Here is a 15,018-nt window from a genome sequence, read left to right on the forward strand (position 1 = left end):
GAAAAGATCCATTTCTCTGATGATTTGAATGCCTTACCTTGATAATTCTATCACCTGTCTGCACTCCAGCCCGCATGGCTGCTCCATCTAGAGAGGCAAGAAATCATTTAGTTCCAATTTCAGTAGAAACATTCAAAGTAAAAATGGTTTAAGCACTTCGGTAGTTCCACGCAAAGCTACTTCCCACACTCACTCAAGCTTCCTCTGTCTCCATCAGATTAAAATCTCTGAGTATCTAGACTAGAGCAGTTCTGTTCTCATTTTGCAGTGGATACATCAAGCCACAATCCCACCATGTTTCAAGGAGTCATTTACTTCCTCTCAGATGCAAAAGGTCAGTTTCCAAATACATCAGACACTGAGGAGGAAATTCACTGCATCCCAACAGTGCAACGCTCTTCATCCTTGCACATCTGTTCTGAAGCTACAGCCATCCCACCCGTGAGGAAGGCATTTCGAATTTTCTCCTCCAGCTCATGCACGTGTTTCTTTGATTCACGTGAAAACCCTCTAGGCTGCTCTCTGGCTAGCACATTTAGCAAGTCTGCTTACCTTCTTTGACGGACTGCACGAAGACTGGATTGTCTCCGCTGACTGTCAGCCCAAATCCGTTTTCATCCCGTTGGATAACAACACACCGTTGAACAAGACCTGCATAAGAAAGGTGGGGAAAGGGCAGAAGAAATAGAAGAAGAGAAATACAAAGAGACACAAGCTAGGCATCAGTCCAAAACCTTATCCTCCTAGATAATCACAGAGCACTGAAAGAAACTGGTACAACACAACAGAGGGTAAAATATATGAGAGACAGAAACAGGGCATCAGTCCAGAAACAGATAGGAATGTCAAGACAGGTCAAGCTTATTGCTTCAGTTACACAAAACAGAGATATACAACAGCAGAGATGCAGACAGCTCTGGCACATCAGACACAACTTGAGGTAAAAGCAGCTTTTAAAGAAGAGCAGCTATGTACACAAACCAATGAGCACAATTTCCCTTTGTCTGTATTAATAGTTCTTCAAAGTACGGCAGAGGGCTGTCATGTTGTGGTACACCATCAAAAACACCAAACAACTTTTACAAGCTACTCTAAAAAAGAAGTCACAAATCTCTCAGACTAACATCAGTGGGGTGGACTAAAACAGATTTATTGATCAGGAAAAGTTCTCCCAATTCTCAGCAAAAATCTCATCTCGGGGCACCTTCTGTTCCAAATGAGAATATCGCACAGAACCAGAACAGCAGCAGTAAAGAAGTACAAGCCACACTTACTACACTGAACAAGACTTCCGAAATCAAGACCATGCTTCCCACTGAGCTACTAAAGTACAGGGCCAAAATCCCAGGAGATGAGAGTTTGAATCTGCTCCTCCTTTAACTTGCTGTGTGACATCAAAGGCACCTTGTTTTGTTTCCCGGTGTAGGGATTACTCAGATTAATGTGAACATAAATACTGTTGCAGAAATAAATGTACTTAGTAGGTGCAGCATTTTGAGAAGGTGAAATGTTGTGTATGTCTATTGTTCACCTGAAAACAAAACAAGGGAAAAGCAAAACAAAACAAAGCAACAGTCCTGGCATATTAGTTGCAGAGCACTTTCCTAGGAGCATCTGCAAAAAGCCCACCACAATGGAGCCCTTATCTTGAAAAGCAACTTTAGGAACTCTGCAAAATGCTTCACAGATGTTCTTTCATTTACACAGCAGAAACTACTAGCTACTAGACGTCACCCTTATTTCTAAAAGCTTGCTTTGCTTCTTCATTTCTAAAGCCACATCAGGCCAAATTCTTACACCAACATCTTGAGAAAGAATTGGAGTTCTCCACAACCAGATACCAAAATTGTAGCAGTTTCATTTAGTATGGAGGGAGCAAAGGGAATTGTGAAGATGCTGTCCCAGCAAGACTGTCTTTTCTGGAATCATTTTTAAGGAATGAATTGTAACAGAGTGTGGAGTCATACCCATGTCTTAAATTACTCTCGCACCACTACAGCTCCTTTCACTTCTCTGGAGCAACTCCTAATGGAAAGAAGGAGCCTCAAGTGAAAATACTGTCTGCCCAGTCAGCCCTGTTCTCCTCGAGTGTGGCATATATGAAAAATGGGTGTGGGAGTAGTGGAAAAGGCTGCATTCCAGCACTTCTGCAGCAGTCTGGTCACACTATCGTATGCCAGTAACTCCCCTTCTGCCGATAAAGTAGAAGCAAATTATGCTATACATAGCAATCTGCAGTAAGCTGATGGAATGGATGCAAGGTGAAAGCAGACAAGAGGAAAAAAACCCACCACCTTTCACACCCTCTTTATATGGTTAAGTGAAAGAACATGCCTCTCCCTTTTGTACCTCCCATTTTTCTATATGGCCAAGCTTCTTTAAGTCTCACTTCACAAGAATGATGCCCCAGGGTGGGGTGTGGGAAAGAGAACATATGCTATTTCATAAAAACAGCTCATTTTAAACCCTGCTGCCAGATGTACAGGTTTTATGAGTAAGACACTAACTAATCTTTTGACTCATAAGAACTGTCCTTGTTTAAAGGCACAGTATAGCTCTGCATACTCGTTGCTCTTTCACTGAATATCTTTCTTTTCCAGAAGGAATAACCCTTGGATGTACTGATAAGCTTCCTCCTTAAATTAACCTGATGCCAAAGCAGAGGCAATGCAGTAGGAGATGCAACATAAATTATACTCTGTAAGGTCAGTTTAAGTTCCAAGAATAATCAAGTTAAACTGTTTCACACCACGAGGCTCAATTTCACCCAAGACAACAATTTTAGAATGGGGAGCAACTGAAGTTAGGACAACTCAAAACCAAATTAGTCCATAATTGCTTTTTCCCTGTATTTGTTCCCTTCAGACAAGAAGCAGGCACTTAATCCTTCTCCTAACACAATACAAAAGGCTGGAACGAGGTCTACATAGGCCAGCTGAGAGATACCATGCTTGACGGAGATACACAGTAGCTTTATAATTATTTTAATGAAGCGATCTGAAAGTTTTCTGAAGATAACACTATTACCTGAAGAACTAGATCGGCTTTGATAGCTGTCTGAACCAGGTAGACTAAAAGGAGCAACCTTCAAGTGCTCTCTTGTACTCTACTGTGAGGAAAAATTAGCAAAGAAACCCCCCAAATCTGTTATTTGCTCACTTCTGTTCTTTAAGTAAAATACATTCAATTTGAAATCTTCTTAGGAGTGGAATTTTAAGACCAGAGCAGCAATGTTTTCTTAACCCACGTCTCATACCTTGAACACCTCATTAGACACTCTGGAATAGACTGAAAGGAAAGCCACAAACCACTGAGAGCCCAATGACACACAGCGTACAGTTTTCAATAGCCGTTACTGTCACGCCTGGATATCACAAGTACATACAGGAACTCTTACATTAAATTACTAACTAAACCAACTTCACCCACTTTAATTAAAGTCTATGAGTTTGGGGCAACACTGAAGAGTCCATGTTAGCAAGTGGCAATCAGCTTTTCATTCACCTTTTTTGCTTTCGTGTTCCAATTCTTAGCGTTCCCTGGATGGAAATCATGAGTCATTCATTTTGAAATATCTTACCATGATATTTCACTTTTTCCAGCTGAAACTTAGTAAAAATTACAAGGTCAACAGAACCCATCATTGATAGTACTCAAAATCAAATCAATAATAATCTTATTCCCACATTTGCTCTCCCATGACAGTATCTTGATGGTGTGAAATGAGGAGACATCACTGTAACTACACTGTAAGTACACAAAATCAGACTACATGTTCATATCTTGAGTGGATTCATAAAATTCTGTGGAGAAAAAAAAATCAATTTTAAAAATCCTTTTTCATCTTCACGCATATTATAATTCCCCGAACTCATTGGTATAGCCTCAAGCCAAGAGTACAGTAAAGCAGCTAACTGTGTGCTGTAGTTAAAGAAGTTTAAGATTAGAAATGAAAGCAGTTAGAAATTACCAGTCTTGGAAAAAAGGAATTGCAAGAAAAGCTAAGGCAATCAACTCTTCAATAGGTGGCACTATTCCCTCCGCGACATCGTGGCTCAGTTCTCCAGTCCCGTTACAAGTGTGCCTTTTGGATAACAGGAAAGGGTGAAGTCTGAACTTCTCAAGGTCACGGACACACCCTGGTAAAAATGATTGCCTCAAACAGTTTTGCCAGATACATTTCGATTGTCCAAGAGCTTCTCTAGTAAAGAGATCATCTACCTTCTTCTCTTCTACAGATCCTAAATATCTGGAAGTTATTCAGTAAAATAGGAAATTTCATTTCCCTACCAGTGCACAACAAATAGAGCCGGGGTTTGTTCTAAAAACCTGACTCACTACAGAGAATGGAGACATGAAGTACATCTCCCATAATATAATGTAGCTTTTCCTCTGATCGAACTGTGTGGGACATGGCATGGGAGGAGACTTGTGAACTATAACCTCCCTGGAGGCATGAGGCCACAATGGGAAAATGCAATTTAATATAGTGATTTGAAATGAATCATTCAATAAACAAAAACAAACTCCTTGGGATTTTGAGAATGTCCAAATGTTTCACTTCATTTGGGAAGCTTTATTTCTATAAAATATTTTCAGAAACCCCACTCCACAAAATAAACAAAACTATCAGCTTTTATAAAGAAAACTTCTCACAGGACGAAATTCTGAATTTCACTTAGTTCTAGTTATTACCGTGATCTTCATACCACATGCCATATTAGCAGCATTCTTCAGATTCTTCCACTAACCTGGTAACAGAAGTCATGTAAAGCCAGAGCAAAAACTATATTGTTTGAAATTAGTGCAGTGTATAGCGTCTTGATAAAACTGTTAATAACAATGGCACTGAATACCGTTCATAAAACAAGGCTTGGTAACCTTTCTAGAAAAAAAGAACCATGTATTTTAATCATGATAAATAGGACTATCTGCTCCCATGGCAACGACACATTCAACCCCTGTGGTCGAGTGCCCCTTGCACTCGCAGCCGTTTCTGGCTATTATAAGAGTAGTATGAGGGGCTCCCAAGAGTCCTTTCAAGAGTCTGGAAAAACGGTGGCCACAACATAAAGACACAAGGCTGACAAGAACTGCAAGAAACAAAACAGGAAGAGCAAGTTTGATTTAAGAACATCTCAACAGGGGGAAAATCTGCGGTTTCAAAACAAAAAGATTTAAAAACCTCTCCCAAAGTTGGAGAGAATATGTGAAAGAGTATGTATATGGTCTAGTCTAGTATTTGGGCCAGAAACTGACCATTACTAAATAAAAAGGAAGACATCTTTGGAGAGCAACCAAGTCAGGGGGAAAAGGGAAGAGTAACTGATATATCACCTGCCACCCTGAAAGCTAATTTCAATTTTAAGTTCATTTAAGAGACAAGAATTCTACTTCGAGAAACAGATATCAAGTATTGGGGAACATTGTGGCACTAATTAGTAAATTACAGCATATCTGAAACTACACTCAAACTCTTTCCTGATCATCTAAATTCTGTTGAATACATGGATATGAGATGGTTGGATTTATGGAAGAGAATGTTGCACCCTAAGTTTCATGTCACTATAAATCAGCTTCTGTATATCAGAACAATTTCCCTGCCTACCCACTCTACCACCCCCAGGCCACTCATATACTTCAAGAAATTCTGGTCTCTTGCTCCTTAATTAGAATTTCAAGAGGTAAGAACAAACACATACACAAAAGCCACACCTCCTTTTCCTCTTGTCATTAAAGACTTCTCTATTATTCACTTTCCAATGGCTAGCCAAAGAAAGAGCCAGCTAACATCCAGTCACCAGCGAGAAAAATATCAGTAGTGTTTCTACTTGTAGGTTTTTAAATAGTTTGGTCCCATTCAAAGCAAACAGTGCACTTCTCTACGCATACCACAGAACCTGGGAAAAGTAGAGGGTAGACACAAAAGGCAGGGCAAGGTCCCAACACAGCAAAGGCCACTGGAAAGGAAGGATGAGTGGAAACTGCTCCCATAGATACTGGACATGGACAGAGCATCTGCAGGAAGCTTTGGGGGAAGTAAAGGCTTACATTAGGAAGTCATGTTTCTTTCTGCCACACATGAAAAACCAGGACACTGTACAGACTGAGGGAGAAGTAAACACAGATACATTCCATCAAGCATACCAAATGTTTCCTGTAATTAACCTACAATGGTTTGACGGCACCTCCAGTATATTACGGGTAAGCAGCATTAGGCAAAAATTAATGCAGGTTCAAGACATAGGGATCTAGTCAACCTGGCTGCGCTGTCAATAACCAGCATCTACCTGGCAAGGGGAAGAACTGGTCAAGGCTTCAACATAAGCTCATGAGAAGCATTATCCCAAAATATATGCTTTTCAAGCAGGCCATTTCCCCATTCATTCTCTCTGAGCATGGGAGGAAGACATACATGCTGCAGCAAGCCAGGTCTCCCTAAGACAGGTTTCCAGCTCTACTGAGCAAACCAAGGCACTCTCAAAACCTGTTTACAATTTCTGAGGAACAGTCTCACAGCCTGAGGAACATGACTGTCATATTACTTTTCTATTAAAAAAAAAAAGTGCACGATTCAAAATTCCAGGGAAAGTTAAGAGATCTCATTTTCACAGAAGGAACAGAACACACCTCCCTAAACTGCACCAACTAAAGGGCTTTTGCTAACATGCCTATGTTGGTTTAGAAGGAACCCTTTGGGGTTGGTGTTTTTTGGGATTGGGTTTGGGTTTGCTTTTATTTGTTAATGTTCCTTACAACCAGAGCTATGACAGCATTATTTTGTATTACATAGGTAGTTTAAGAAGTTGGATCACAGCCATTAACACCTGGCAGTTTTATTCTAGTGGAATGATAAAGCTGATACTGGAAGAGTCATTGCATCTGTCCAAAAGCCCACAGCAGGTTATGTAGCGAGCAATTTTCTCTACAGAGAAAAATCAGAAAGTATCACAGACTGTTTTAAATATCAAGAAAAAAAAAAAACAGGAAAGGAAAAGAAAGGCAAACCATGACTGGAGTCAAGACAGAGCTGGACATGCACACTTAGAAACATGAAATGTAGCGGTACTGGCCAGATTCAGCCTAGGTCCAAGGGTCTTAAGAAGCTGGTAGGATCCAAAAGACCACCCACCAACTTGTGAAAACTTATTACCTTTTAGTTTCTAAGATATGAGTGCAATTCTCTGTAAAGATTGGAAATTCAACAAGTCATTAACATAAAGGTAGGCTGGAGAGAGTGTGACAGCCCGAAGACTGACATATCTGATGTACGCTAAGGAAGGAGGATGAGCAAACAGGCTGTGTTTGGTAGACATTCCAACAGCACCCATCACGGTATACTGACAACATAATGATGTGTGGGGCTACTCCTATCCCAAATTTATATGCCAATTTGTTCCAGTCTACAAGCACCACAACACAGTAGTACTACACAACAATAAAGGACTGCCAGGGAAGTTACTCCCTCTTCAGAACAAAGAACAGTGAAGTTCATATTCTTACATTTTTTGCAATTATTTACAGATACATCTTTCCACTTCTGTGAAACATGAAAAGGAACTGACACAAGATCCTCTACAAATAATGCAAAAAGATGAATTGCTGGCTCATACAGATTAACCCCCAGAGTTAGAGCAAGACACACTTTTCTACAACTGCAAAAACTCTTCTGGAGTCCAGCATGAGCTGTGTCCTCATACAATGTCAAAAATACTCAGTGGCACAAGATCTCCAAGAAGGGCAGCCCTAGCAAGTTTTCCCAACTATCAGTAGGTAACAGGAAAATCCAGGTGACAGCCTATGCTTGCCAGGTATGGGTTAGTTTCCAGCCACTACAAAAACTACAAGCTGATACACTGAAGCAACATTTAAACCCAGTTTCCCACTCCCTGCTGCAGAGCCAACCATGCGGATCATGTAAAGGATAAAAGCCTTGGGTGCACAGACAAAAAGCATGGAGCAGACTGCAAAGGTGCAAGGCTGTAGCAGCTGCTTTAGCTTACCATACGTCTCGGATCTACTCTCCTCCGAACTAGACTTTGTCTTCTTGGAGGAGCTATCTGCACGAGAGCAGGAGAAAAGGAGAGAGAGATATAGAAAATATGGAGACCAAACATGAGAAAAAAAACTTCATGAAAAAACACAGACTGATTTATTAGGTTAAATCGTGCAAAACACAAATAAGATGTGAACAAAACATAGGTGAAACACTTGGAATAAGGGGTGAATAATACGAGCGTGAAGACACAGGTAACACCACGAAGAATCTATCACAGAATCTAAGACACAGTAAGAGAAGTTCTCTGCAATGAGAAAATATTCTGGATAAAACACAGTCCAAGCATAGAAACTCTGGTAACGTTTATCTCCAGAGCAAGTAATCGATACACGCATAGTAGTTCAGCATTCTGAATCCACCCCTTAAAAAGAAAGAAATTTTATGAAGGCTACAGAACAGAGGTTCATCTATCAGACCAGATCACAAGCATCGTAACAGCAGTGCCAGGTAACAGCTCTCAAAATTGGAATGACTTTCATCAAATTAAGATTAGAGGGTTCTTGAAGTTTGCTTCTGAAGAAAACAAATTCCTTCTGCAAAACGGGTTCATAGCCTGAGACCGCCCCAGACCTACCCCAACCCAAAATAATTTTACATCGCCTATTCCCAAGGAAAAAGGAAAAGACGACAAGCACTAATTCAGGTTCTCCCCTTTACAGGACTTTTTTTTTTTTTTGTTAAACAGACATGAAAAGCTCTTTTTAATTTATTTTGTGCGCAGTAGGAAGGAGTCATGCAGCTAGTGGCAGAAAGCATTAACGAACAGGATGGTTTATAAACATCAGCTTCAAATGTCTTGTGCAAAAACACATTCTACAAGTTCTACCACCTTTACATTCAACTCTCATCTCTTCCACAAGCCCCAGGGGAAAGACTGGACTGAACAGCAGAATGCACAGACATGAAAAATGCACATTGCATGGGGCCAGGAGGCTCAGACAAGAGCCTGTCATGCATTTCATGAACATACACAGTAGTCATTGGGTTAGTGTTTCAGAGAGAGAATGAAGAATCCCTGCATGCATCCTAATTTCCAAGACAGCACCGGACAGGCTTACCAAGTTGACCCAGATTTAACCTTTTGGAAGGTTAAAAAATAGGATAGCATATTCTTTAAAAATAAACGTTTATCTTAAAATATATCATGTTAGAAAGTACAAATTCACTTTACAAGTGACAGAGATGGATCAAAATCCACTAAGGCTCAAAAAAAAAAAAAAAAAAACCAGCAAGGAATACCAGCCCTAGTCGAGCCTATATCATCTCCAATTTCACACTTTGACTAAAACAGCCAAAAGAACTCACAACTAATTACAGTATTTGCCTACTGAAATTTCAGACTGACTTTTCTGAAAGAGGAAGTAGTTATAGTTATTCACTGATACCACTAATCTAGGTTTATTCTTGCACAGCTAACAGCTGCTTTGTAGATGAGCACGTTTAAAAGCAAGCCCATATTCATTTCAATGCCCACATGCTTCAAAAAGGCTTTGCAGTCACAGAACACCACAACTCTGAAAACCACATTTGTTGACACATTAAAATCATCCGATTTTATCATTTAACATTTCCGATCCCCAGTACTTTTCAAATTGAAGTCTAGATTTTCACCTGTGAATTTTTAGGACTTTACCTGTCGGATCAAAGTCGTGTGTACTACTGCAGCGTTCAACCTTCTGTTTCTTGTCAGCTGGAGACTCTCTGCTCAGAATGCTGCCGTGTCTGTGTCAAACCAAAGCAGAGGATCCTGACTACCGTACCACAGAAGTAGTGCCTAACTGGCGAGGCTCTTGGAAATCACCTTAGCTTATTCTGTTTGCTAACAGGGAATTTAGATAAAAAGGTCCTCATTAAGTGCACCTAAAAAATTTATCCCCAGACTGAATTCAAGTGGAAAAATGATCTCTCTCAGAATCTTCGGGAGCACATCCAACGTTCTAGAAACAGTCTTGTTAACCTTTGAAAGTGCATTCTCTTTATCGTTCAACACCAGGCCATATTTTATTTTAAAAGCAAAATAAAGGTAAGTTACATAAAACTCAAAAAAACTCCTGAATCTTAACTCCACCTCCTCTCCCAGCAAAACTTAAATATCAGTGTATGCAAAAATTAAAGGTTTAGAATACCACCCCCCCTCAAAGGAAGTGTCTGTACATGATACATCAACACAGTATCACTTTCTCTGACCATCTCAAATCTCAGGTAAGATGACCCACCAGTGTACATAACAGAAATGCAAATGGTAATACGATGCCATGCACTTTTAAGTACACCACCAACTATATTTTTGGCACCCTGTCCTGATCTGGATATTAATTTCCTCACATCTGTAATGGGTATTGCTATCTGTGGTTGTACATATTTTTTTTCCTTTTAAAAGCATTCCTCCTTCAAAAATGGCGTATCATAATTTGCCATACAGATAAACAGTTGAACTTCAGTAACTCACCTTGTAGGTTTTTTGAGAGGAAACCTGAAAAGAAGAAAGAACATAAGTTTAATGAACTTTTTTTGTTTCTCAATATTATGTTTGATATCAACACTAATGCTTAAATACAAACAGTTATTTTACAATTCTGTAATGCCTTCACAAGAGAACAAGTCTTTTTTGTTCTTCTACTTCAGCCAATTATTAGTCCATTTACAGTTGATTCAACTAGGTAAAGGATTATTAGCAATATGCTTAAGGTTTCAAACAGAACTAAGAACAGAAGCAGAATCTGTGCTCTCAAATCCAGCATCTAGTAGGTCTTTCTTAGTATAGTAGCTCATGGATCGTCTTCCTCTCATAACAACTAGTTCCATACACTAAAAATTAATGTAGCTTGATTTTTTTTGTCCTGCTGATGGACTGAGTACCCGGTACCTAATGAAGGTCCAAACTGTTAACTGAAAAATCTCCTATAGCTGAGACATTCCAGTTATCTCCCTCCTATGCAGGTGCTGTGGTATCTAGTAACACAGGAGCTCATGCTGACATCTCCTCCTAACAAGATCTCTAACTATGTTCATGAAACTTTATGAACTTGCCATCTTTAAGACAAGCACAACAGAGTACAGTTAAGTTGAAATTATATTAACTATTCCAAATACTATTACTGGGACATAAGATAAAATAGGCAACACAAACCCACAGTTAAAGGGAGGAAGAAATGTATACGCATTTTTTAAGTAAGGAAAAGATGTGGGACTATGAAACCAGGATTTTTTTCCTTGAATTACCGCAGAAAAATCACAGAACAAGGTGTATGCCATCCAGCTTAAGGCACCAACTTCTACTTTCATAAAGCAGAACTAGTTTTTTCTTAGAACTTTTCAGAAGTTTAGCTCCATTCCTACTTGTTAAATGTTTTTAGATCCTTCGGCTGGAAAGCACTACAAACATTTAGAGCTGTATGTGTATGTATAAGAAAAGACTTAAGTCACCTTTTGTTCTAAATGAAGACACTTACAATTATTACAGCTGATAATTTCCCCCATATACGTGATAGTTATCCTTATTGCATTCAGTTTCTCCTATTTATACAGGTTTTCCAAGAAGTAATGGGGTGAGGGTTAGTGTGAGGCAGGGAAGAGATTCAGGTAAAAAGCAATCTAATACCACAAAAGTTACAGGGCATTAAACGACTCAAATTTTTTTTTTCCTTTTTTTTTTTTTAAACTTAAACAGACCTGTTTGGTAAAGATCAAGTCCCATGGTATGTCTGCCTTAGAAAAAGACAACATCAGTGCAGGATAGCCCCAAGGACACCAGCTCCAAACTCGACTCAACTGAGCTGAGCAATGGCCCTGTCCGACCAAACTGGTCCAACGCACAGAATCAAACCATTCTCCGAGAGCGTTTCAGAGCATTACAACAAAAGATTCCTTGAGCACCGCCAAGAAGACTGCCCAAAATGCACACCTCATGTTTTAAGCTCCTTTCTCCAATGGAGGGGCACCTTGTCACCTATTCTCTTTTCCTCGATAACTATACATAGAGTGGCCCAGCAAAAAATAGCACAGTCTTAGAGCTACAGTAACTCCCTCCCCATTACCTGAAAAACATAACTGGATACACAGCAGAAGTACTCAACTTAATCCCTCTGTTTGAATAATAGGTATTCCATTAAACGCGTATACACCCAAAACGCTGGCCAGCTCACACATGCCAATCCCCTATGCAAGCATGCACTAATATGGCAACTCCGAAACGAACACCTGATGACACATTAGGCAAGTGAAATTAAAACGTTGTCTATTACTGAAAATAATTATACACATCAAGACATTTGCCATCTTTTAGATAACAGCATCAAATTTAGTTGAAATACAACAACGGCTTCAAAATTAAGGGGATAGATAGGGCCTTTGATTGCATAAGCCTTTAGGAACCTATGGGTAAAGCAGCACAGAAGTAAATTAATTGAAGAAAAAAAGTTGCATACAGACTCCACAAGAAGTGGAGCACAATTTTCACTCAGAAGTCTGGGAAATCCGCTCTGATTCAAGTAAGAAACATGTAGGTAATCAAGCTTCTCCTCATTCTGCTCTACCTGCAAAGCCAGATGTCTTCACCATTCAGTCCTCCCATTTACAAAATCTGGCCAGTAAAGAACTACTTTGTGCAAGACAGACAACCCGAATCCCAAAGCAAAAAAACCAAGTCATCTCAGGCCAACCTAACCCAGTCTGAACACTGTATGGTAAATAGATGCAGTAGTAATCAAGTGTTTCATTGAAAAGCAGAAAAGGAGACAAAGGAATCCAGGGAAAGAAAATCTATTGTCCCTCCAAAGGCAGGAAGAGGTGCTTAAGATGAATTATGCCACATTTTTTATTTAATGAGCTTGAATTTTTGAGCTGCATAAAAAAATCCTAACACTACTAACAAATATTTTAATGAAGCATTTAAGTGAAAACCTTTATCCCGTTGTGTTTCTTATCAGGCACCCAGAATTCCAGGCTTATGCTCCTGCAGCAAAAGAAACCATTTATGAGCAAAATAGAGTTAGTTCACTGTTGTACCGGTTTGGTTGGTTCAGAGCTATTTATTATCTGTTCAAGGATGAAGTGCAAATGTTCTATTTTAGAGGTCTAGAAAGTTGTGTAAAACCTACTATACGTAGACCATTGGCATTAATTATTTAGAAGGAGAACCCTGAAGTTTTTGTATATAAAATGGCACTGAAATCATCAGGATTTTTTCTGTGCTTTGACATTAACGGTGAGCACAGAAGTCCCTCTGAGTGAGAGCCAAAATCCCACAGCTTCCTAGTCTGAGGCCGTCGCTGCACTAGCAGTTGTGGGCACGGCACTTCAGTACAAACGGTCAGGACTCGCAAGGAGCTGGCTAGCTCCGAAGAATCCCCACCACACCGATGCTGACACCCACGGGAAGAGACGCCTGAGCCCAGGCCCGGGATGGCACAAGGGCAGCGCTCGCTCCCCTTGGGCTCCGTCCCCGCTGCGTCCACGGGCACGCTGCTGCGGAGCACGCCGGGAGCAGCTCCCGGAAGCTCTGGAGCCCCTTGGCCGCCCGCCAGCTTCCTGCGTTTCTTTCTTCTCCAAAGCAGGGAGGGAGGGAGGGACGCGGTGGGGAAGCGGGGCAGGCAGCAGGTCACCATCACAGCAAAGCCTCTCGGGCACACACAGCACGTTCACTAGAGGCGGTGAGGCTGAGGGAGCTCCAGGCCCTCTCCTGCACTAGCTTTACTTCAGAGGTATTCCGTAAAACCAGTGGAGTAGGAAGGGGGTGGGCTTTGTCCCGCTAGGCTGGAGGTGAAGCTCCCCAGCACCCCCGGAAAAACTCCCCTCCCGGACCTGAAATCGTTCCAGGCCACTGAGTTATGAAATCACAGAAATTAGAGATGGAAATGTCGGCTGAGCTAAGACTACAACTGTGATTTAACGTCCTTGCTAGCCAGCCTGTGGGGAGCACCCAGTATAGAAGTTCCTCCTCTTTTTCCAGTTTCCTACCTGAACAGTAGCTAGCATTTCTTGATTTGCTGAAGACATTCTTCAGTTCCCAAACACTATGTCACTTGTATACTACAGCAGAAAGCAGAGTGTAAGTGGATAAATGGAGTATAATCAAAGAACTCAGAAGAGCTCCCATGGATTTATCCAACAACTATTTGTATTTCAGTGCAACTTATCTTCACTTTGAAATAGTATTAAGTTTGAAAGCAGTACTGAAATTCCCCCCACTGTGTTATAGCATCCAGCACTATATATAACGTATAAAATGTATTTCACCTACTATTGTAAACACCATGCACGCTGAAGGCACAGCAGGGTGCGGTTAACAGCTGGAGACTTAATTCCAAATCTAGCTGGCAAGTTTAGGCTACACGATAAAACCCTGTAGACATTTTGTCTGATAACTGATGAACATCAGCACATTTTCAAACAAGTTGTTCCACTCTCCCAAATACCAGGAACAATTAAAAGCCAAGTCACATTTTGTTTTTAAAATACCGGGTCAAATAATTTAAGTAATTTAAATGCATCAAATTACTAAAACTATGTCTTGTTAGTCATGCTGCATTAGGAAAATCTATTTACTGTAAAGCCAAGTGAGAAATATACACCTAGTAACACTGTGGATTAAAAATTATACTTCTCCAAGTTAGCTCACACATGCATGCATCATTCAGTACTGGACCAGCGCCTAACAACTACCTTGAAGCCAAGACAGAAAAAGATAGTTTTAAGACCTAATGTGTCAAAACACACCATAGCGAGGAAGGATTCCCAGCTTCCAACAGTACAAAGCATTCCATTCTAGCCCGGGAGGTTGAAAATATAGCTGACCATAAATAGCACAGCACTCAGATAACCATGCTGGGGTTTTTTCCTCCCATACTAAAATATTACCAGAATTCAAGTATCTGCTATCTCAAAAACCGATCAAAGACAAAAATATTTAGATTCAGACAAGGGCCCCAACCTTGGAAATATTTATTCATGTGCCTAAC

General features: G+C 40.4%; 1 protein-coding gene across 2 annotated transcripts in view; it reads right to left on the minus strand.

Annotated features, from left to right (window-relative positions):
- Positions 1-15,018, minus strand: part of ARHGEF12 (Rho guanine nucleotide exchange factor (GEF) 12) — a 78,359-nt gene that overhangs the window by 34,400 nt on the left and 28,941 nt on the right. Inside the window, exons 2-6 of one of the 2 annotated variants that reach the window (XM_009330402.1) lie at positions 10,509-10,532; positions 9,693-9,781; positions 8,004-8,060; positions 553-651; positions 38-87 (exon numbers count right to left, since the gene is read on the minus strand). In XM_009330402.1, the coding sequence (XP_009328677.1) occupies positions 38-87; positions 553-651; positions 8,004-8,060; positions 9,693-9,781; positions 10,509-10,532 (319 nt within the window). The remainder of the gene's footprint in view (positions 1-37; positions 88-552; positions 652-8,003; positions 8,061-9,692; positions 9,782-10,508; positions 10,533-15,018) is intronic. The other variant, XM_009330403.1, reaches the window with a different exon arrangement.

Source organism: Pygoscelis adeliae, unplaced genomic scaffold (assembly GCF_000699105.1).
Source record: "Pygoscelis adeliae isolate BGI_AS28 unplaced genomic scaffold, ASM69910v1 Scaffold608, whole genome shotgun sequence".
NCBI lineage: Eukaryota > Metazoa > Chordata > Aves > Sphenisciformes > Spheniscidae > Pygoscelis > Pygoscelis adeliae.